Genomic DNA, 24,751 nt, shown 5'->3' with positions numbered 1-24,751 from the left:
CAGGAACCACACATGCAGCAGGACTGCAACCGCGCATGCAGCAAGACTGGAACCACGCATGCAGCAGGACTGCAACCGCGCATGCAGCAAGACAGGAACCACGCATGCAGCAAGACTGGAACCACGCATGCAGCAAGACTGGAACCACGCATGCAGCAAGACTGGAACCGCGCATGCAGCAGGACTGCAACCGCGCATGCAGCAAGACAGGAACCACGCATGCAGCAGGACTGGAACCACGCATGCAGCAGGACTGGAACCGTGCATGCAGCGGGACTGGAACCGCTCATGCAGCGGGACTGGAACCGCAAGTGCAGCGGGACTGGAACCGCAAGTGCAGCGGGACTGGAACCGCAAGTGCAGCGGGACTGGAACCGCAAGTGCAGCGGGACTGGAACCGCACGTGCAGCGGGACTGGAACCGCACGTGCAGCGGGACTGGAACCGCACGTGCAGCGGGACTGGAACCGCACGTGCAGCGGGACTGGAACCGCACGTGCAGCGGGACTGGAACCGCACGTGCAGCGGGACTGGAACCGCACGTGCAGCGGGACTGGAACCGCACGTGCAGCGGGACTGGAACCGCACGTGCAGCGGGACTGGAACCGCACGTGCAGCGGGACTGGAACCGCACGTGCAGCGGGACTGGAACCGCACGTGCAGCAGGACTGGAACCGCACGTGCAGCAGGACTGGAACCGCACGTGCTGCAGGACTGGAACCGCACGTGCTGCAGGACTGGAACCACACGTGCAGCAGGACTGGAATCACACATACTGCAGGACTGGAACCGCACGTGCAGCACGGCTGGAACCGCACGTGCAGCAGGACTGGAACCGCACGTGCAGCACGACTGGAACCGCATGTGCAGCAGGACTGGAACCGCACGTGCAGCAGGACTGGAACTGCACACGCTGCTTTTCTCTGAATCTCCATGGACACATTAGCAACCTTTTCAAAGCAAATTGCCCCAAACTTCAAACAACATTTCCCAAAACTTCACACCACCTTTCTAAAAATGGCATCACATCACCAAGCCATCTTTGCAAAGTTTCGCACCATGAGTTAAAAGATGGTGTTAGACATTTAAAATATTGATCATACACAAGTATCTAATGCAACAACATTTTTAGCAGCTGGTTAATTTTAACATGCTGGCTGCCCAACCAGCTATCAATAAAAAGACAATTTTTATACTTGCTGTGCTCCATGGGTTTTGTACTAATAGGACACCAGTGTTGTTACAGTGCAAATGAAAATCTGGTCCAACATCACCACATGATCCTTTGATCTTCTCTCCATGTCTCTCAGCGACAGTAAAGGCTTTTTATGTTACCTCAGTGTTTGCGTTGGCACCCTTACTACTTGTTGTGGAATTAGGTTTAAAGGTTTTCAGCATTCCGCAGTGAATATCACATTAGATAAATCGTACATGCAGTTCAGAGTACTTCAAAACTTTGATACGGTGAACGTACAGTCAAGTGTCTAAGGGGTGCATTCTCCATCCTCGCCCGCAGCTGGGATTCTCCATCCCATTGTAGTGAACAGAGATTTGGCTGAGCACCAAGTTCTCCAATCTTGCCAGCAGCAGTGGCAGGTCGTGAACAGTCAGAGAAATAATTTTTTCTGAAATTTGCTACTTAATTCAAAAGGCCGGGATTTTACGGCCTTGCTTGTCCCAAAACCTTAAAATCCCACCAGAGGTCAATGGACCTTTCCATGGTCCACTCTCACCTGATCTGATTCCTGTCATGGGCAGGGCGATAATTCCAGTTTAAATGTCAGTTGCTACTTGATGGAAAATTAACAGGAAAATGTTAATAAGGTGGCAGGGTTATCTGTATATATATTATATATATATTTTACACATATACATAAATATATTGTATATAGAATCATTCATAGAATTCCTATAGTACAGAAGGCAACCATTCAGCCCATCGAGTCTGCACCAACCACAATTCCACCTAGGCCCTACTCTGGTAACCCCATACATTTAGCCTAGCTAATCCCCGTGACACTAGGGTCAATTTAGCATAGGCAATCCAGCTAACCCGGTCATCTTTGGGCTGTGGGAGGAAACCGGAGCACCCGGAGAAACCCATGCAGACACGGTGAGAATGTGTAAACTCCAAACAGACAGTGAGCCGAGGCCAGAATCAAACCTGGGTCCCAGGCACTGTGAAACAGCAATGCTAACCACTGTGCCGCCATTTCAGTCTTTATATTTATCCACATAACATGACACAAATAAAAATTGTTCCATTCTTCATCACAATTATCAGTCATGTTGAAAAATGCTGGACTCGTTCAGAACATCGGAACATTCCAGCCTTTTAACTTGATGAAAACAGTTTGTAACCTGTCAAGTGTGACTTGGCAAAATGTTTAATTTTGACTGGTCTGTTTCTTTCTGAAGGTGGTCACGTGGTAAGGAAATAAAACTAACCTTTTAGTCTTCTTGTCTTAAGAGTTCAGTTAATTACATTGCCCAGTGCAGAAGGAGGTCATTCAGTCCATTGTGTCAGCACTGACTCTCCGACAGAGCATCCTATCCCCGTAACAACACGTATTTATGCCCACCTAACCTACATATTTTGGGAAACTAAGGGACAATTTAGCAGGGCCAATCTGCCTAACCTGCACATCTTTAGAGTGTGGGAGGGAACCGGAGTACCCAGAGGAAACCCATGCAGACACAAGTAGAATGTGCAAACTCCACACAGACAGTGACCCAATCAACTTTATTTATTCATGGAAAACCGTGAAGGCCTATGAATAGAAATGGGCCATCACTCAAAACACAATCTTATGTGGGAGCTCTAGACTGTTGGGAACTATGGTTTTGATTATTTTAATTCATTATTGTTGAAGATCTGCAGTCACATCAGTTCCCAGAAAACCGAGAAGCATCGTAAGAATCAATGATGAACCTCATTTTACAATTCTGATTAAATATGCCATGCAAGTTGCTTACTTGGATGGCACTGCTGCCTCGCAGTGCCAGGGACCTGGGTTCAATTCCAGCCATGAGTCATTGTCTGTGTGGAATATGCACATTCTACTCGTGTCTGCGTGGGTTTCCTCTGGGTGCTCCGGTTTCCTCCCACAGTCCAAAGATGTGCAGGTTAGGTGGATCGGTCCTGCTAAATTGTCCCTTAATTTCCCAAGATATGTAGGTTAGGTGGGTATAAATACGTGTTGTTACGGGATAGGGCCTGGGTAGGATGCTCTGTCACAGAGTCAGTGCTGACACAATTGGCCGAATGACCTCCTTCTGCACTGCAGGGATTCCAAGTCAGGCAACAAGGTGATCTAGTGTAACTATTACTTCCTTACAAGAAAATTGTGTTAACAGTTGAAACACTTTTTGGTTAGATACAAGTTTCAAATGAAGGAACTTGAGCTAAGGAAGGAAGTTAAACAAAACTTAATTTTACATAAAAGATAACTGAGTTGAGGGACAAATATATTTTAAAAATGTACCAGAAGTAAAGAACAGTTGTTTCAAGAGGCAACAAATATTATCTCTGAGAACAAAGTTAAATGTCAGCAGAAAGAATTTGAGTACATATCTAGACTAACAACACTATTTCAGAACTGGGTTCAATTCCCGTCTTGGATCACTATGTGTGTGAACTCTGCACATTCTCCCCGTGTCTGCGTAGGTTTCCTCCGGGTCTCCAGTTTCCTCCCACAGTCCAAAAGGTACGCTGGTTTTGAATATACTGGGAAAAAAGCTCAGCAGGTTTGAATGCATCTTTGGAGAGAGAAACATGACTCTTCTTCAGTGCTGAAGAGAGGTAAAAATGTGATGGATTTTATACTGTTGAAGAGAGCAGGTGGAGCAAAATAGAAGGCCAGGGACAGATTAGAGGTCAGAAAAGGTTTGACAAAGGTGTCATGGGTACAAGACAAAGGGAGTGTTATCGACGGGGATAAAGACTAAACAAGGTGCTAATAGTGACAAAAAGGTAAGATAGTAGAATGTGTTAATGGCAAAACACAGGTCACAATCTGTGAAAGCAGAAAAAAAGAACAAGTTACAGATGCCTTTTGTGGTGGAGATTTGGCTGAACGTCAAATTTTCCATTCTCGCTGGCAGCAGTGGCAGGGTGTACGAAACTGGAGAATTCTGGTCTTTGGGGATTGCATGCTGAACTTATTGTCAATAGTTTTGTAATTTCAATAAATTTAAAATGGTATGAACAGGACTGAAAGCCTATTGTCCTGTTGACATTTTAATCTGATAAGAGACATTAGAATACATCTAGGGTCCAGAATGAGGAATGATGTACAATGTGCAAATCAAATGCTGTCTTTTAAACTGTAGCCAAAGATCACTGAAACCAGAACATGGCCATAAATGCACCATGTAGTTGAACTGTAACCACCATGGGAATATTTAATGGTGTGCACTTGGACACTTATATAAACCATATATCTAGGTGGAAATCAGCTTCATGACCATCTCCATCTTAGGGCAGATCTAATTGTAATCAGTGCCCTGCGCACAATGGGGAGAAGACGAGCTTCAGAGCAGACTACTGTAAATGCAGGTGATCTGACACATTGCATCCTCCTCGACACAAGGTTACACGTCAAATAACAGTTCAGAGCCATTCAATCAAGGTCCCACTGTACATTCCACCTACAATGTTGTTATTTTGTGGCCCTAACAGCAACTTGAAATTCAACACATGGCCTAATGCTTTCTATGCGATTAGAGCAATTTTCTCTGTATCCTCAACTCTCGACGGAACAGTTCTTGCACCTCGCTGCTCCAGAATTGATGGGTTAATGGCATTTTAATGTTCCTAAAAATGTCTAAGTTATCATCTTTGTTGAAACACGTGAACTTTTCTAAGTAGCCTGTGCTCTGCGTCATGGTGTGAAATAATTAGCTTCTTGTGTGGCATCACGCAGTTTTAACACCTTGAAAATGAATTCTTCAACACGTTTTTGGTGTACTGAAATTAAATCTGTGGGTGGGGAAGAAACTGCCTTGCTCAGTACAGAAAGCTCGAAAAGAGCCATTTCCTTGTTGATTCCAGAAATACATAAGAACAAAATAAAGGTAAATGTTGGAAGTTTTGCCTTCTGCATTAGTGCATTTTCATAGGGCCACCTTAACCCTAAGGTTAAGGTGGCCTCTTGAAGTAAAACAGCAAGCCAGTGTTAGTAAGGCTGTTTAATCACCAGAGAAGGCGGTGTGCTACCAGTTGGAAAACACCAGTTAAAGATTTAACCCATACTGGGGTTAACACATAACCAACAAGATAGTAAGGACATTCAGAAACTCTCGAGAGAGCCTTCACACAAGCATCACTCAGATTTCTTGAGGCACTATTGTTTAGGGTGTCCCAGTGTCAGAGTAAGACAAAAGTGAAGAAAGAGACTGAGAGCATCTGTCTCCTATCTAATCTGTAGTGTTATGTTCAGTCAATCCCCACTCCAGATGCAAGGACAGTGTGACAACTGATAATCAAGAAGCAATAATTAGTAATTACTTCAAAATATTTGGAGAATCTGTAATTTAGTTGCTTTTAGAAATGTTGAGAAGAGTTTTTAAAGACTTTGTTCTCAGAAATGAATACTTGTTGTCTCTTGAAACAAACTGTTCTTTATTTCTGGTGCATTTCTTTAATACATTTGTCCCTCAATCAGATATCTTTTATTTAAAATTAAGTTCTGTTCAAGTTCCTTCCTTAGCCCAAGTTTCTTCATTTTAAACTTGCACCAACCAAACAGTGTTTCAACTGTTGATGCAATTTTCTTGTGAGGAAGTAATTGTTACACTAGATTAGCTTGTTGCATAACTTAGAATCCCTACAGTGCAGAAGGAGGTCATTTGGCCCATTGTGTCAGCATCGATTCTCCGACAGAGCATCATATCCAGGCCCTATCTCCGTGATAAAGGGATCAACTTTAATTTTTGGATAATAAGAAAAACTGGTCCATGTGATTTAGTGACCCTTGACCTGGAAGGAACACTCAGAGGAAGGAAGTTGGAGTATTGGTTCAGTTTTGTAATGGGGCGGTGTGGAGGGTAAGAATCATAGAATCTCTACAGTGCAGAAGGAAGCCATTCAGCCCATTGAGTCTGCCCTGACTCTTACCCAGGCTTACCCCATAAGTCTACATATCTACCCCGCTAACCTATATATCTTGCGACACTAAGGGGCAATTTAGCACGGCCAATCCACCTAACCTGTTTCCTGCCAACAGGGGCAGGGGTGGGGGTCACTGAAAGCTGGCATCTTGCGGCAGAGGGCACCATTGCACACGCTCAGATCTCTCTGTTCTGTGCAATAGCACAAAGCACGGGGATCTGTCTGTCACTGCTTCTCCCAGCTATCTCAGGCCTTCATGGCTGATTTCCACCCACCCCCCCCTCCACCCCCACACAGATTGATCACCCAACCCTCTCCCTTGCATGGACTGGTCGGTCGCCAGTTACAGAATTCACAATGTACCCCCGATCACGGTTGCAGGGTGCACGCAGTGCCCCCCTGCGCCTCGCCCCTCAGGCCCTGCCCCTTTGGCACTGCCCAGTGGGCACTGCCAGTGCCAGGGTGCCCATTGGGTAGTACCCAGTAAGATTACGAGAGCTGGGAAATCGATTTCTTGGCTCTCACGCAATTTCATTGGCTCACCTGCCTGTCAGCTGGTGGGGCGAGAAGGTAAAATCACCCACTCCAAGCTCAGGAGGTTGCCGATGAAGGGATTACATTCCAATTCTGACTGAAAATTAGAAAACTCACAAAGCTCCCCATTAGATACTTGAATAGAAGAACTAATATCCTGGTTTAGATTTTTTGGGGAAAAATTTTTTTTAAAAAGGGTGTTGGAAAAGTTAGGATTTTGTTTATTCTTAACCTTTTGAGCAGTATTATAGCCAGGAGATTTGTTTTAATAATGGTTTAGAACCAGAGTAGACAGAAAACATGAAACAGAGTTATGGGGCTTTGATTAGTAAGCGTCTATACTTACTGCATCTTTCAAATAGCACTGCGGCTTGTCTACTGAAACATCAAACAATCTTGTGCCTTGGGGGTTTGCAGTGTGACCGCTCAAATGTCAAAGGAACAATAATGGTAAATCTTCTGACAACAGTGCAATACACTATTAAAATGAATTTTCCTGTTAGTCACAGTTTGTTTTAATGTGCATATTTGAGCTGATTCAATAATGTTGCAACTTGTAAATCTGATCACAAATAAGGGATCAGAGGGTCAGAAGGTGAGAAGCTTGTGAGATTAAATATAGGCATTTACAACTGTTACAAACACATTCATCCTGAAACATCTGTCATTGCTTTCTGGTTAAGGATGCATTTCAAATATTGTGTGATTTAAAATCTCAAGGTAGATTTTTTTCTTTGGGTTGCACTTGAGACCATGAAATGAAAATGGGACAGTTCCCGCCCCAAGTGCTGCTCCTGGATTTCCAAGGCTTCCACAAAATAGGTGATACGATCCCCATGGCAGCACGGTGGCACAGTGGTTAGCACTGCTGCCTCACAATGCCAGGGACCCAGGTTCAATTCCTGGCTAGGGTGACTGTCTATGTGGATTCTGCACTTTCTCCCCATGTCTGTGTGGGTTTCCTCCGGGTGCTCCGGTCTCCTCCCATAGCCCGAAAGACGTGCTGGTTAGGTGGATTGCTAAATTGTACCTCAGTGTACCCAAACAAGTGCCGGAGGATTGCGACTAGGGGATTTGCACAGTAAATTCATTGCAGTGTTAATGTAATCCTATTTGTGACACTAATAAATAAACTTAAAATCATAGGAATCTATAAATCAAACTAACCACATGCATCAAATTATCTCCAAATGAAGAAATTTACTGAACAAGACTTTTTTACTTTTAGTGATTTTTGCTTTAACACAAATCAGAATCAGCATAAATTAAACATGAATTAACAGACCAACGGGGTCTCACTGAAAAAGATGAACGGCTCTTTAAATAGTCATTAAAGCGAAGATAGACCTCATAAAATTACCAGCACTTGTATCACTCCCTGCAAAAATATGACACCATATGCAGCCTCACAACCTTTCCAACTTAGTCGCAGCACATAGGGGCTCTCACTTTTCCCATTCACTGGTCCTCGAGTCACTTGTAACAGTAATCTGTTCCATATGGGATTCCAAGAGGCAGTGTTCACCCGAAAGCTACACTGCAGCAGAACCTTCTTTAAACGTTGTTTATTTATTAGTCACAAGTAAGGCTTACATTAATACTGCAATGAAGTTACTATGAAATTCACCCAGTTGCCAGAGTCCAGCACCTGCTCGGGTCAGTGCATCCTAACTAGCGCGTCTTTTGGACTGTGGGAGGAAACCAGAGCACCAGGAGGAACCACTCATAGATATGGGGAGAATGTGCAATCTCCACACAGACATTGACCCAAGCCAGGAATCGAACCCGGGTCCCTGGTGCTGAGAAGCAGCGGTGCTAATCACTGTGGTACCATGCCAAGGTTCATGGAAGTCTCAATGGCATGAATTCCTCAGAGACTCCTTGATCCTGCTCCTTTAATAAATCCTGTTAAACGGTTCAGTCAGCACTGACAAAACTGAAGCAGGACCAGTTGAGGTTTCCAATTCACAATCCCTGCCTGACACACACACACAGGTCCTGGTAAATGTGCCTATGCTTATTTGGCACAGTGGCACAGTGGTTAGCACTTCTGCCTCATAGCAAGAGGGACCCAGGTTCAATTCCGGCTTCAGGTAGCTGTCTGTGTGGAGTTTGCATGTTCTCCCCGCGTCTGCATAGATTTCGTCCGGGTGCTCCGGTTTCCTCCCACACTCCAAAGATATTGCATTTCTTTTCACAGAGTGAGGTAAGATTTGATTATTAATTCGCCAAAAAAAGCGCAATTCTCTCCCGTGTTCACGTTCAGCACTTATAATTCTATTGGTAAGATCACCCTCATAATTTTAGAACTGCACAGACGTTTTTTGTATATAAAAAAGTTATATTTACAAACACCTGCCAGCAAACCTTCAGTAGCATTGCTCGTGGTAAGTCAGGAGAACGTGCTGTTATATATAGGGGTATTACAATATAATGCTAATATTGGCTTTGTCTCTTCAAGGCCACAGGATCTACTATCTATAAACGGGTACAACTGTCCATCAGAGGACAATTATTTCTCGGGATAGATGCCAGGCTGTGAATTTTTCCCATCCATAAATCCAGCAGAAAACTGGTGCATTTACTGGAAAAATAAATTCCTCGGCATCCGTGGCAAAGTGATATCCGCAGCGTGAGGCCGATCTCAATTCAGGTAAATCAAATGAAATACAAATTAATGGCAATTTACTTAAAACATTTTACTGCGTTGAATAAATTTGCCTTACAATTAGACATCCCATATTGAGTTAGCTGTTTATTGTTTTATGGAGCAGATCCAGATGTTTCCCGCTACTTTGCTTGCTTGGAATGTACAAACACGGCACCTAATGACTACCCTTGGCTGGTTCAGACAAATCTGAATGTGTTCAGAAACCTCACTGGACTCATTTCCACTCTCCGCAGACAGCATTAGCATCAAAACATTCCCCTGAGAGAAGTGCACAAAGGAATAGTGATGTCAAAAGCAGAACACTGCAGCTGCTGGAATTCTGAAATCAAACAGAAAATGTTCTGGAAACACCAGTGTAGATATCTCCAATGTCCATTTTGCACAGAGCATGTCATCTGCCTCCATTCCCAGTCAACACAAGAAACTATTTGATAAATGGCACAGGTACGGCCGTCCTACCTTTTCTCTGAGATTTCAGATGGCACGGTGGCACAGTAGTTAGCACTGCTGCCTCACAGGGACACACACGGGTTCGATTCCCAGTTTGGATCACTGTCTGTGTGGAATTTGCACGTTCTCCCCGAGTCTGTGTGGGTTTCCTCCAAGTGCTCTGGTTTCCTCCCACTGTCCAAAGATGTGAGGGTTAGGTGGATTGGCCATGTAAATCGCCCCTTAATGTCAGGGAGACTGGCTAGCTAAATACATGGGATTATGGGGATAGGATCTGGATATGGTTGTGGTTGCTGGAGACTCAATGGGCCAAATGGCCTCCTTCTACATTGCAGGATCTATGATTCTGTGATGATCTTTCAAAGAACAAAGAGAATAAAGTAAAGCACAGGAACAGGCCCTTCAGCCTGCACCAATCACGATGCCTGCCTAAAGTAAAAGCAGATGCACTTTCACCATAAACACCAAGGGAGGCATTTTTGATTCTGTCTGCCATATGGAGCACGTGGCAGTCTGGCATCTGAGGTCATCCATGGCACATGTTGACCAGGATCCCACTCTTCTCTTGCAGACTTTGGTTTTAACATCTGCCTCTGGGCTGCTGAGGAAGATACCAGCCAGAAACAGGCTGGGTACTGAACATGCAGATCAAAATCCAACAGCATAATCAGGTCCTGGCTGTTATTTCAACCAGAGGCCTGCATGGGGAAAATTATCTGGCAGGACAAGCAAACAAGAACAGGAGCTAATGCTATGAGAGGTCCAAAAGGTTCTCCTTGTTTTTGGTTTTTACTGTGAGGCCAGAGGAACAGCAATTTCTCCTCACGTCAGCCTTCTCCCCTTCCCAGTCTTCCCATGATATTCCTGAAGTTAGGTATTTGCTGGTTTCTTAACCTGTCATATATCTGATTAACCTTGGAACAATACAAGGGATGACACTGGTTCTAAATCCACAGCAAGTACATCTACCCCCCGTACTTTAAAACATCTTCAATTGCAGGATCTCTATACACATGCTCTCAGCTCAGATTCCAGAATGTTATGTATGCTGTCAGTTACTTAACTCTCACAGACGTATAAAACTAGGAACAGCGAACACAATCAGTGAACAAACTAATGTGATCAGACAGAGATCAATCAACAAATGAACACTACGGGCAGGATTTTCTGGCCTCACTCTCCCTGAAACCAGGAGTCAACAGACCTTTTCATGGTTCGCCCCTCACTCGCTCCAATTCCCGTGGTGAGCAGGACAGTAAAATTCGCCTCTATATCTTCCACCCTTTAACTAAGATGTGGAGATGCTGGCGTTGGACTGGGGTGGGCACAGTAAGAAGTCTCACAACACCAGATTAAAATCCAACAGATTTATTTGGTAGTCACACTCACCTGATGAAGGAGCAGCACTTCAAAAGCTCATGCCACAAAATAACCCTGTTGGACTTCAACATGGTGTTGTGACATTTCTTACTGACCCTTTAACTAAGACGTTACTTCAAATAAATCATCCCTGAACAACAAACAAATACACATCAATTAATTTCATAGACTTCAACTTGACTGTTATCTTCAGGCGCACAAAAAATTTTTGAGATACGAAGGTCTGTGATTACATGTATGAATTTGAAGTTGTGGTTCTGTGAGATCAATCTTATGGGGCAGATGATCAATAACATCACCAGAGAAAGAAATGTATCCTTGTAATCATGTCCTCAAAATGTCCTGGTCTGCTCACTAACAAGCTCTCACGTTCCACTTGCTGTTGTCATCCAACAGATAAGCACTGGCACGTCTTGTTCTGCTTTGGAGCTGATGCAGGATTGTGGCCATGAATTCAAATCCAATCAGCCTCAAACTGTGGTTCCCTTGTGCCTGTTCATTTGTCAAAGTACACTTTTGCTTTAACTTATCACTTTGCAATTTCATCTGGAATACTCTGACATTTTCACTGACTGATGGTGACAGCTTAAGAACAATCAGCAGCAAGAGGAAGTTACAACCTACCATAAGTATGACCGGCATCTTTACGGTCAGAGAGGATAGTACAGGTCGATATGCGCAAAGTGGAATGTGAATGGTTTGTTCAAATGTTTTACCCCTCTGATAAACCAGCTCTCAGGCCGTCCTTATCACTCTGCTGAACTGTTCCATTCCACCATTTAATTGCAGGGTGTAGCCTAATGTCAAAAGGTGATGAATTCCATAATTTGTTAAGAAGTCTCTAAACTGATTGGAACAAACTGCTTATTTATTAATGTCACAAGTAAGCTTACATTAACACTGCAATGAAATTACTCTGAAAATCCCCGAGTCACCACACTCCCGTGTTAGGAACAGGTTTATAGACCTTACAATTAACTCCTAACTAATTAACTCCTAACTATTCAATAGAAGCCACTGATGTACAAAGGGACCACACGTGGCACTATTTGTCGGTGGAGAATTGTGAGTGAAGTTGGATCAAAGAAATAAAGGTATTTTATGAAGAAGCCAAACTTATGCCTCCTTTACTCCACAGAAATCAACAGGTTCAAACATCCAGTATCAGTTTGGGTACAGTGAGGGAGAATTTAGCATCTAATCTGCACATCTTTCAGGCTGGTAAGCGCCCAGAGGAAACCCACGCAGTCACAGGGAGGATGTGCACAGATAGTGACCCAAGCTGGGAATTGAACCCAGTTCCCTGATACTGAGGAGCAACAGTGCTAACCACTGTGCCACCATAGTGATAGTTTTCAGCAAACCCCATTTTTCTGTTTCACTCCCTCCCTTGTGCTTCTATCAGTGAGACAAGTACATGGCATAAATATCCTAACATGCCAAAATCACAGTCTATAGATATCCAATGCCTGTCTTTCATTACATTCTTGCAAGAGGAAATGATGCTGTAGCCAACGAACACTGCCACCATAGCTTGCTCAGAAGAACACATCTGACATCAATGGTGTCTTCACCTGCCAATGTTTGGAAGTTTGTTTCCAAGACTTGCAAGCGAGGATGAATAAAGCTGAAGAGAAGAGGCAGCCCAGTATAAGGATGTACCATGTCTCTGGTTCCAATTCCTGGACTCCCGGAAGCACCACACAACCATTCTCAGTCTGATATTCAAATGAGATCCACATCTATTGCTCAGGTTAAAACCATTTACAAAGCCCCTTCACATTAGTCATCCCACCCCACTCTATACCAACTGGCTCACATGGATTTTAAATGTTCTGACCTGTGAATAAAACTTTCTCTCAGTTTTAAAAGCAGGTACCAGAACACATTAATACACTCACAGTGGGGAAAGGCCATTTACCAACTCCACATGCCAGAAAGAATTCATTAATTTATCTGACTTTTGACACACCAGCAAGTTCACACTGGGTAAAGATCGTTTACTTGGTCCATATAAAATTCTCCCAATTATACCTTCTCATCCTCAGTTTTGTTATGTACTTGCCAGTTTGCAGACTTAAGAAATGAAGCACAGTGAACACAGAGTAGTGAACAGATTAACATGATCGAATACAGGTCAATCAAACCATTGAACACCACACCAGGGACTGTTCTTTCTTCAGCCTATTCTTGTTTGGATGCCAGCTGCAGCTTCTAGCTGGGTTTGGATATGATCTCCCTTCTGAGATTTTATACAGTTAAGCCCAGGCGTTGTTCAGAAAATGTGTAACTGCTCACAGGTTTTATCCATATATGGCATAATAGTATAATAATGGGATGGCATGGTGGCACAATGGTTAGCACTGCTGCCTCACAGTGCCATGGATCTGGGTTCAATTCCTGGCTTGGGTCACTGTCTGTGCGGATTCTACATATTTCCCCTCTGTCTGCATGGGTTTGCTTTGTATGCTCTGGTTTCCTCCCACAGTCCGAAAGACGCGTTGGTTAGGTGCATTGGCCAAGCTTAATTCTCCCTCAGTGTACCTGAACAGGTGCCAGAGTGTGGCAACTAGGGGATTTTCACACAGTAACTTCATTGCAGTATTAATGTAAGCCTACTTGTGAGACTAATTAATCGACTTTTATTACTTATACAAAATAGCTATGTGTCACCTCTAAAGATTGGCTGGCACAGTGGTTAGCACTGCTGCCTCACAGGGCCAGGGATCCCGGTTCAATTCTGGCCTCAGGTCACTGTCTGAGTGGAGTTTGCACATTCTCCCTGTGCCTGCATGGGTTTCCTCTGGGTGCTCTGGTTTCCTCCCACAGTTTTAAGATGTGCAGGTTCGGTGGATTGGCCATGCTAAATTGCTCCTTAGTGACAGATGGACTAACAGGATGGATACTTAGGGTTATGGGATAGGTCCTAAGTGGAATTGTTGCCAGTGTAGGCTCAATGGGCTGAATGGCCTCCTGCTGCACTGTAATGATTCAACAATTCTACATGGCTCAGAATGAAGGGAGAGAAGGTTCTTCCAGCTGGAACAGTGCTTTGTGAAACGTTTTTGAGTAATAGATATGAAACCACACAAAGTAAGTTGCTGCAAAAGAGTACAGGGTGATACCCTTTCTATCAGTTCTTGTTATACCTGACCTGGTGAGCTTCACAATAGTCACTCAAAATGGAAGAGTTTTACTTCCACAGAACTGGCATGTCTTAATTAGTTAGGTACAATCATTTGAAAATAAGTTAATTAAAAGTGCATAAAGGTTAGTGATATCAAGTGATAATATTTGTAATTGTATTCCACACTGCACTTTTAACATTGAATTGTAAAGTGAAAAGACAAAATATCAATTCTCTCCAACAGGTTACCCACAGCAGAAAAGATCGAAAAGATACATCCTCTTTATTACTGACTGTCAAATATAGCCATAAGAACTCATATTTAATTGCTTTATTGTATCTTACTTTAAGTTGTAGGCATGGGGCCACAATCTATCACTGTGAGCACAGTGAAACTGTAATACTAACATGTTCTTTTTGATAATATTTCATACAATATCCAATAAAAAATTTTGAATTATTTCCTTAACAAATCAGCAGTGGACACGTATATGGCATCCCTGAAAGTTTGAACAAGCTACAAATAAGAAAAGCAAATGCTGACATACTCACAAAATAAAAGCTGATGATTGAAATCAGTCCTGAAAATATTCCTATCACCAGAAACATTTTTTTTTACCCTGTGTGAATAAGTTAAGTTACTTGTTATAAATTTGGGATTGCACATTCACAATGACTCCATCCATCAAAGAAATACAAAACCCAGTGACTTTGTTGAAAATTAAATACAATTAACTTCTAATTCAAACTAAAGACATAACAAACACTTCATTACTCATAGTGCAGGGTAATACCCAAGGATGTAAAACGTGGATGCTCTTGTCCACGTCTATATGCGACAAGACCTGGACAATATCCAAGCTTGGGCAAGTAACACTGATGTTACAAGTGCCAGTCAATGACCATCTCCAAATCAAAACATCTAACCATCATCCCTTTGAGATGCAATGGCATTACCATCACTGAATCCCCCACTATCAACATCAATGGGTTACCATTAACCAGAAATTGAATTGAACTAACCATATAAATATTGTGGCTACAAGATCAAGCCTGATGCTAGGAATCCTGTGACAAGTAACTCACCACCTCACTTCCTAAAACCTGTCCACTATCGACAAGGCACAAGTCATGAATGTGGCTGAATACTCTCCACTTGCCTGGATGACTACAACTCCAACAACACTCAAGAAGCTTGACAGCATTCAGGACAGGGCTGTCTGCTTGATTGATACCTTATTCACAAACATTCACTCCTTGCATTCAAGATGATCAAAGGATCAAATGATCAAAGGATTGGATAGGGTGCACAGTGAGACCTTTTTCCTCAGATGGTGATGGCTAACATGAGGGGACATAGCTCTAAATTAAGGGGTGGTAGTTATAGGACGGATGTCAAAGGTAGGTTCTTTACTCAGAGGGTAGTAAGGGCTTGGAATGCCCTGCCTGCAGCAGTTGTGGACTCACCAACTTTAAGGGTGTTCAAATGGTCAGTGGATAGGCATATGGATAACATTGGAATAGTTTAGGTTAGAGGGTCATTAGATTGGTTCCACTGATTGGCACAACGTCGAGGGCCGAAGAGCCTGTACTGCGCTGTAATGTTCTATGTTCTATCTTCCATGACTGATCTACAGTAGGAGCAGCCACAGCAATGTCCACAAGATGTCCGAGGAACTCACCAGAATTCCTCTGACAGCACCTTCTAAACCCACAACCAGTGCCATCTGGCAGGGCAAGGAAACACCACCGCCTGAAAATACTTTCCAAGCCATTCACCATCCTGATGTGGAACTAGATTGCCATTCCTTCATTGTCACTGGGTTTGGAAATCCCTCCCTAACAGCACAGTGGGTGGGCCTACACCACAGTGATATAAGTGGTTCAAGAAGGCAGCTCACTACCACCTTCTCAAGGGCAATAATGAATGAGCAATAAATGCTGGTCTAGCCAGAGACTCCCACATTTCTTGAGTGAAAAAATACAGGAAATAAGAGAGTTATTGCCTGGACAGTCTCATAACTCCTCTAGATTTTTGTTTCAACACTCTTATTGTACCTCCCAGCATCTTGGAAACCAAACTTTAAAGTCAAAAGAAATTTATATCAAAAGCTATTTTAAATGTTAAAATAAATTAGTTATTACGATTTGCAATTGAATCATTATTTTGTACAGAAAGTATAACACAAAATAGTTCAACAACCCCAAGCCATGTTTAGATGTTATATTGTAACCAATAGATGCTATACTGCTTTTATAACAAAAATAAGGTAATTGAAATAAGTACAAAACATTTTACTGCAAACATACGAATGTAAATATTACACTTGCAGGTACTTCCTTTTATCCTGGAGTAGGTTCCCAGACACAATCCCATTGACTCCAGCTTTCTCATGGGCTATTAAAAGAAAAGATTTGAATTTGGTACAATACCTTTGATGGCTTCGTGATGCTACATGGCTCTTCACTTCACAACAAAGTACTTAGTCGCTGTGGTAACATAGATTAATGCAATAGCCAAAGATGCACACAGCAAGTGCATCAGGTTACACCCTTTCATCTTAAAGTGGTGCTGGTTGAACGATTCAGATTTACCACAGCACTGGGAGGGACTCAGTCGCACTAAACCCCGGGATCATTTACATCTAACTTGATTTAATATCTCTGACTGAACAGCACTCCCTTACGACTGCACTGAATTGTTAGTCATAATTCCACGCACAAGGCTCTGGAGTGTTGTTTGAACTCACAACTTTGTAGCTCACAAAAAATGAAATCACTATAATTGTAATAAGAGACTTATGACTCTGGCAATTTCCACCTGTAACCACAGCCAAGCCTATACCGATTATTTAAAAAAGAAAACTACAGCCTAGCCATTTCCCTTTACACCACAGGTTTCAAAATCTTCTAATAAGCATCCCACAAGAACTCAAAGAACCACATTAAGTGAGATTCTTTGATCATTTGCAGCCGTCTATTTCAACTGGATAGAAATCAAAATTGAGCTGAGGGTGTGAACACTGCACACAATATCCCTCTCACCAACCTCGGATGAGGTGCAAAAGAAAAAGACTCGCACTTATGTAACCTCTTTCGTGACTACCAGATGTTGCAAAGCACTTTGCAGCCAAGTGAAGTACATTTGAAGTGTTGACATTGTTATAATTCAGGTCAGAAACTCCAAAGTGTTTTATGGAGCCTGACTGCTTCATAAGTTTTGCACTTGAATTTTGCTAGGATAAGCATGATATGGTTCTCCTCAGATATGATTCAAATGACCCTCTAGGGAGCATTTATCAAACAAAGTTTGTTCAAGAATATATTTAACATGTATAGTGAGAAAGTTAGCAATAACCTTCATCGATTACAGACAAAAATGAAACAACCACAATAGTGTATAACCCTTAGCAAATATACCTAAGATGTTCCAATCAAACAAAACTTCCTTTAGACAAATGGACCATTTCCACAGGTTTAACACAGCAAAGATAAATGCTCATGTGATGCTAGAATTGAGTCTTTTGGAAGAAGAATTGAAAATCCTGGCTTCTCAGCATTGTAACTTCTGGCAGGATACACACAGAACAGTTTGAAGTCAGGACAGTTTCCCAGAACATCAGGGAGTGACTCTGGTCAAACCACCAACAGTAAGCATTCTACCCCATGAAGGCAAGAAGCCCTGCTTTCAGCAAAATTTCCAAAGCCAGACAGAGAGAGAGAAATACTTCTTTTCAGCCTGATGTCCCTTCTAAGCTAAACTGCTGCCATCCAAAACAGAAAATGAAATCTTGAATTCATGATGAAGAAAAGAAACTGTCCAGAAGCCATGATTTATCAACCAGTCTTCCTCCTAACAATGCAGGGTCATAAAAGATCCCAAAGTGAAAAAAAACAAATCCCATTAAAGTAGCATTGAGTTCTACACACAGCTCAGCAAAAATGACATAAGCTGAGGCTGGGAGAGCTGCAGAGAGCATTATTTAAAAGAAACCATTTCTTAAAGGTACACTAACATCACAGCACTGTTGTGAATTTAGAAACGAGGAAGCTAATATTCGCTGAGCAAACTCGCACACACAGCAATGTGATACCTATTGCATAAAGGGTGAACAAATTGGGTATGCTAATATATGAAGCAGATGATGATGTACTACTGACACTAGTCAGTCATGTGTTAGATTCATAGTAACTGATGATCTCAACTGGCTTCAGCCAATGACCATTCATCCATCAGGCCTCAAGTTACAAGGTCCAGGAGACATAGGCCTTCCAATAAAGACAGGTTTCAGGTGCTGTTCACAGTGCAGATATGGGGAGAATGCGCAAATACCACCCAGTCACCTGAAGCTGGAATTGAACTCGGGTCCCTGGAGCTGTCAGGAAGCAGTGTTAACCATTGTGCCACCATGCCGCCCATTGACCTCGCTAACAATGTAATGCCCCCTGCAGCAGAGTGAAAATCTTGAGGGTTTTTTTGTTCTAAGTGGGATTTGAAACAATCCAAGGGAAGTTGAAGGCTCCTGGCACCATTCACCAAGACCATTCACACTCCAACACACCTCCAACACCATACACTGATAACAACATGCAAATCATAACCAATTAAACATAGTCTGAATCATCATAGTCCTGATGTTCTGATTTCTTTGTTGTAACAAGATCCAAAGGACCATTCATGGCACAACATTAGTTGGAGCTGATCAACCTTCAGCAGGGCTCAATGATCATCAGAATTCACTGATCTAAACTTGGGTCTCCAGAGAATGATTCAATCTTTCTGTAAACGAGGATAATTTGTTTCTAATCATAGTTTAGGGTGGCACGGTGGTACAGTGTTAACATTGTTGTTTCACAGCGCCAGCGACCCAGGTTCAAATCTGGCTTCAGATCACTGTCTGTGTGGAGTTTGCACATTCTCCTTGTGTCTATATGAGTTTTCTCCGGGTGCTCCGATTTCCTCCCACACTCCAAAGATGTGAAGAAATCAATCTCAAAATGCTGGCAACTGATCCAACGGTGTTTATAATCTGACTCACATTAACAGCACATCTTTGTAATTTGCAACCTCTCAGCTATACATTAATCATTAAGGTTTACACATGTAAACCAGCGGTTTTGGTTCAGTGGATACCTGGGTAATGAACCAATGTGGGACCAACAAGACTGCATGGCTGAGAGATTTCGACAGCACTCTGCAGAGATCTCAATGGAGCAGCCAGGCAGTGTGTGAAGTATTCATCTTGTTGCTTTTTGTCAGCAATATCTGACAAGCAGGCACAAGCCTAGAAACATTGACTGTCAGTGTGAAATGCTGCTGCTTGGCATGTATACTAACAATGCATCAATTAGAAACCAGTATGTACCAGATGGCAGTAACAAATTCTACATTCAAGCTACAGTGCAGAAGGTGGTCATTCCGCCCATCAAGTCCACACCAAGTCTCTGGCAGAGCATCTTACCCAAACCCTATCCCCCAACCCGAACACTTACCCTGCTAAACCCCTAACCTACACATCTTGGGACACTAAGGGGCAATTTAGCATGGTCAATTCACTGAACCTGCACATCTTTGGAGTGTGGGGAGAAACCAGAGCACCCTGAGAAAACCCACGCAGACATGGAGAGAATGTGCAAACTGCACATGGACACCCAAGGCTGGAATTGAATCCGTGTCCCTAGCACTGTGAGGCAGCAGTGCTAATCACTGCGCCACCATGCCGCCCGGCAAAACTTGCTAACAACTGAACTGCTTAAACTGCTATAAATAATGCTGTTTCATAACAATGTGATTAATATAATGTGATTTCTTTTGTACTAATCTTGGATTGTAAAGGAACCTGAAAAAGAACATCACTTGTGGCATATTGGTTGTATAAAACGTGTCAGTATCCATTGTTGGCTTCAGAGGAAGCTCTATTCATCTGCTTTTCCAATTAATGTACAACATTACAAAGGAAGACATTTATATTGAGTGGTGCCTTGCAATTCCCCATGTCCTATGTTATACTGTAAAACAGATGCTTCAATTCAACCTTACAGACAGGTATCTGTGTAAAATTCCCCCGCTGGCGATTGCCTGAATAATGAGTGCTGATTATGGTCCAATGCCTCCATTCCTGATGTCATTGGAACAGAATCTTTCTTCAGATAAGATTTTAGACAGCATTCCTCTCCTTAGAATCATAGGGTCCCTGCAGTGCAGAAGGAGGCCATTCAGCCCATCTAATCTGCACCGACCAACAACAATCCCACTGAGGTCTTATCCCCGTAACCCCATGTATTTACCCTGCCAGTCCCCCTGACATGAAGGGGCAACTTAGCTTGGCCAATCAACCTAACCCGCGCATCTGTCGTGTGTGGGAGGGAACCGGAGCACTGGAGGAAACCCATCCAGACACGGGGAGAATGTGCAAACACCTCAGACAGTCATCTGAGATTGGAATTGAACCCAGGTCCCTGGCGCTGTGAGGTAACAGTGCTAATCACTGTGCCTTTCTGCTGACCCCTAATTTTAAAGCAAGACACAGATAACAAAGGCTAATCCAAAATAAAACCACAGATCCCATGACAACATATAGGTTTCTCACACAATTCAGATGACTGTAATTCTTTTTAAAGCCTTTGCAATTAGGTCAAATACATTTGATTCCATTCATTTTTTGGGGGTGTTGAAATATAGAACAATCTTCAAAGTATTGAGTATAGCACTAACCGGCTGCTTTTCTACCTTCTCTTGTTTAAAAACCTGTTCTAATACAAGGCAGCTTTGGAAAAGATTCAACTTTCAGAATCTTTGTGTCTCAGTGGCTGAACATTAGATAGCAGCATATAGTTACTTCCTTCTTCAAGCAACATCTCACTGGGCAATCGATCAACATTTTTCTTTCAAGGATTTTGTGGTATTTGTCAACAGTTCAACAGAAAAACGCATCTAACTATCCTTCTCGTTCAAAGTGCTCAGGTCTGGTATCTACACAGCAGGAGAAGAAAACTTGCAATCCACCATCAGGGTGGAACTCGATGAACTGATACATTACATAAAACAGCCCACAAACCAAGAACCACACCATCAGAGAGTGTATAGGTTATACAACTACCTTAGCTAGCGATCGTACAATTGGACTTTCCATGATTCCCCTCAGAAAGAGTAAATCTAGATCCTTGGCTCCTGTAGAGTTCGGCAAGTCATTCAAGTTGTCCAGGACTTGCTGCATAGCTACAGAAAGAACAGAGTGCACATTTCAGTACAGAGTGCTTCACATATGAGAAGCCATTAAATACTACATGGAAGGTGAGACAAAGCACTTTTTTTAATGCATCGTTTGATCATGAGAAAGTTCAACTTAGAAGTCACATTGTTTCCCTGGAAAAGTATGAAATGAAAGGAGTTACCTTGTGTGAATTATTTTAAAGGTTACAAATCACTGGAAATAACAACTTTTTACTTAATGTTGAAAAGATGTTCCATCGCAGTTTGTAATGAAGTGAGCTGGAGTTTGGGAGGATTGTGAAGGTGACCAGCAGTGCGATTTAAGAAGTAGATTTTGAGGGAGCGTTTGAAATTGTGTTGAGGACTTTGAGAAGGGAATTCCACAGCATTGGGAAGCACTGAGCTCCAGTGGTGAGGATGTAATGGTAGGAATGAGAGCTGCACAACAATTGGCAAAGCGTAACTTCTGAGAGCAGAGCGAGGGTGGGACATGGAGACAGTTCAGGATCAGAATTCAGAAATCAATGAGTCGTGACTGTGATGCTTGGAGGTACAACAGGTGTTAGCTGAGCAAAATTTACCGTGGGATAAAATACGAGTAGAAAGTTCACAGAATCATAGAATTCCTACAGTGCAGAAGGAGGCCATTCAGTCCATCAAGCCCACACTGACAACAATCCCACCCAGGCCCTATATTTCCTCGTAATCCCATGTACTTACCCTGCTAATCCCCTGAAACTAAAGGGCAATTTTAGAATGGCCAATCAACCTAACCACCTTTGGAGTTTGGGAGGAAACTGGAGCACCCGGAAGAAACCCATGCAGACACGGGAACAATGTGCAAACTCCACACAGAAAGTCATCTGAGGCCGGAATTGAACCCGGGTCCCTGGCGTTGTTAAGCAGCAATGCTAACCACTGTGCCACCATGCTGCCCAGGGTGGTACAATGCTACTTGAGCAGGTCTGAAGCACAAGGAACCTGGAAGAATAGCACTGGAGAAGTTAAACATTAAGATGTCTGGCAAAGTGTTTGCATTTCTCATCTTATTTTCATTCCTAATCAGCTTATCTGGTTTAACCAGGTAACATCACTGGGCATCATTAATCTGAACAATGGGGAAGTCATGAAGTTGGATATCAGTAGCCATGCTGGTTTGCAGTTGGTGTAGCTAGCAGCAGGCACTACTGAGTTCGGCTGATTTTTGCTTCAACAGCAGGTAGTACGACACCTTGTGCCTGGCACTGAGAATAAGCTGTTAGAAGGGTTTGAAGGTGACATAACTAATCCATTCAGTAACATGCACAATATCATAAATTTACATTCCTTCCAAATATACTAAGCATTGTTTCTTCATGTAAATAGCAATCATAAGTAAATCAAACAATCTGGATGAGACAATGGTAAAACCTGAATAGTTTTGTCAGAGCCATGCATCAAGGGAGCAACGTCAACTGCACTGTCAAAAGAATAAGTTGCCTGTACAGGAAGCCCAGTTGTTTGAAGATGCAAATCCTGTACAACCTGGTCACAGAATCGTAAAATGTTATGAAGGGTGTTCAGAGCCTGATCAGAAACTCCAAAGTATCATATGGAGTTAACTTAGACCTCAGCTTTTTCTGATTTTGGCATTAGGGTGGACATAAGGAAATTATGCTAAGACTAAAGGCTAAGGAAATTTGGTATGTCAGCTATGACTCTCACCAACTTTTACAGATGCACCATAGAAAGCATTCTTTCTGGTTATATCACAGTTTGATATGGCTCCTGCTCTGCCCAAGAGAGCAAGGAACTGCAAAAGGTTATGAATGTAGCCTAATCCATCACGCAAACTAGCCTCCCATCCATTGACTGTCTACACTCCCTGCTGCCTTGGCAAAACAGCCAGCATAATTAAGGACCTCACGCACCCTGGACTTCTCTCTTCCACCTTCTTCCATCAGGAGAAAGATACAAAAGTCTGAGGTCACGTACCAACTGACTCAAGGACAGCTTCTTCCCTGCTGCTGTCAGAATTTTGAACGGACGTACCTTGCATTAAGTTGATCATTCTCTACACCCTAGCTATGACTGTAACACTACATTCTCTCTCGTTTCCTTCTCTATGAACGGTATGCTTTGTCTGTGCAGTGGGCATGAAACAATACTTTTCACTGCATGTTAATGTATGCGACAATAATAAATCAAATCAAAAAATGAAGTGTTTCACTCCAGGTATGATTCAGTTGACCCACTGGGAAGCTTGTATTAAAACAGACTTTATTTTTAACAACACAGGTAAAATGTAGCAAAAAGAACAAATGTAACTTTTATTAGTTGGAAATACTTAAACATCACAAGGTATAATTCTTAACAGCTATCCACCTCTGTTGTTCCAATGTAAGCAGTGCCCTCATAGACATAAATCCCTCTTCAGAATCAGCACAAAACAGATATACTCACATCCAGCCTTTTAACCCCTCTGGATAGAAACCTGGCTTCTGACTGTCATACAGCAACCTCCAGGGAAAGGTCTACCCCCAAATGGCAGAATCTCAGAGATTCCAATCTCAAAATCAAGAGAAAAAGAGACACCAAGAAAGCAAATTCTCACTAAAATCAAGCAAACTGAGCTTGATTTCTTTGTGTAAGGTGAGCTCCACACAGCCACCTGATTTTTCTGTCAATCAACCTAATCAATCCTACTCTGCAACAGTAGAACAACATCAGTCTGGATTAAAGCAAACGTTCTAGCAGTTAGGAACAATTATGCTGCTGCAGTAACGGTATAGGGCTGCCAGACGTAGACCCAGTGGCACTGATGTTAGAACAAGCTGTTAAAAAAAACCCTGCCCAAAAATATCAAAATACATTTCTTAAAGGCGTAATATCACCAGCAGGGAGATATCAGCATTGTAGTGGATTAATAGAACAAATATGGTAATGACTGATGTAGGCCATTAGTAATGGGTGCTATAGATTTAGATTCCTCCGTGAGTCTTCATTTCTTCCCTTCTCGTTCAAGAGAATCCAAATGTTGATCCTTTATTACTCCCTCTCCTGGATCAGTCTCTCTTTGGAAAAATATCCACGGTCCTTACGCCACAGTGGTCCTGAAGTCTGCATTTCGATTACCAACAGTCTGTAAAGTTGATGTCCCATTTTTTTGGTGATGATGTCTTTCAAGGAAAATAAGAATGACAGCATATTTCCAAAACATTTTCCCAAAGAGCCAAGGACACTGAGGGAATCGGAATCCCTCATAGCAATGACCTGTGGGGGACAT

The 24,751-nt window shown here is 42.7% G+C and overlaps 1 protein-coding gene across 1 annotated transcript in view; it reads right to left on the bottom strand.

Annotated features, from left to right (window-relative positions):
- mpp2b (MAGUK p55 scaffold protein 2b) overlaps nucleotides 1-24,751 on the bottom strand; it is a 243,735-nt gene that overhangs the window by 116,779 nt on the left and 102,205 nt on the right. The window contains exon 2 of the mRNA XM_080213341.1: nucleotides 21,374-21,492. Coding sequence (XP_080069467.1) covers nucleotides 21,374-21,492 — 119 coding nt within the window. The remainder of the gene's footprint in view (nucleotides 1-21,373; nucleotides 21,493-24,751) is intronic.

This window comes from Carcharhinus amblyrhynchos, chromosome 27 (genome assembly GCF_965287045.1).
Source record: "Carcharhinus amblyrhynchos chromosome 27, sCarAmb.v2.hapA, whole genome shotgun sequence".
In the NCBI taxonomy this organism is placed as follows: Eukaryota; Metazoa; Chordata; class Chondrichthyes; order Carcharhiniformes; family Carcharhinidae; genus Carcharhinus; species Carcharhinus amblyrhynchos.
Note: the sequence above shows the minus strand (reverse complement) of the source record. Positions and strands in the feature narration are given on the sequence as shown.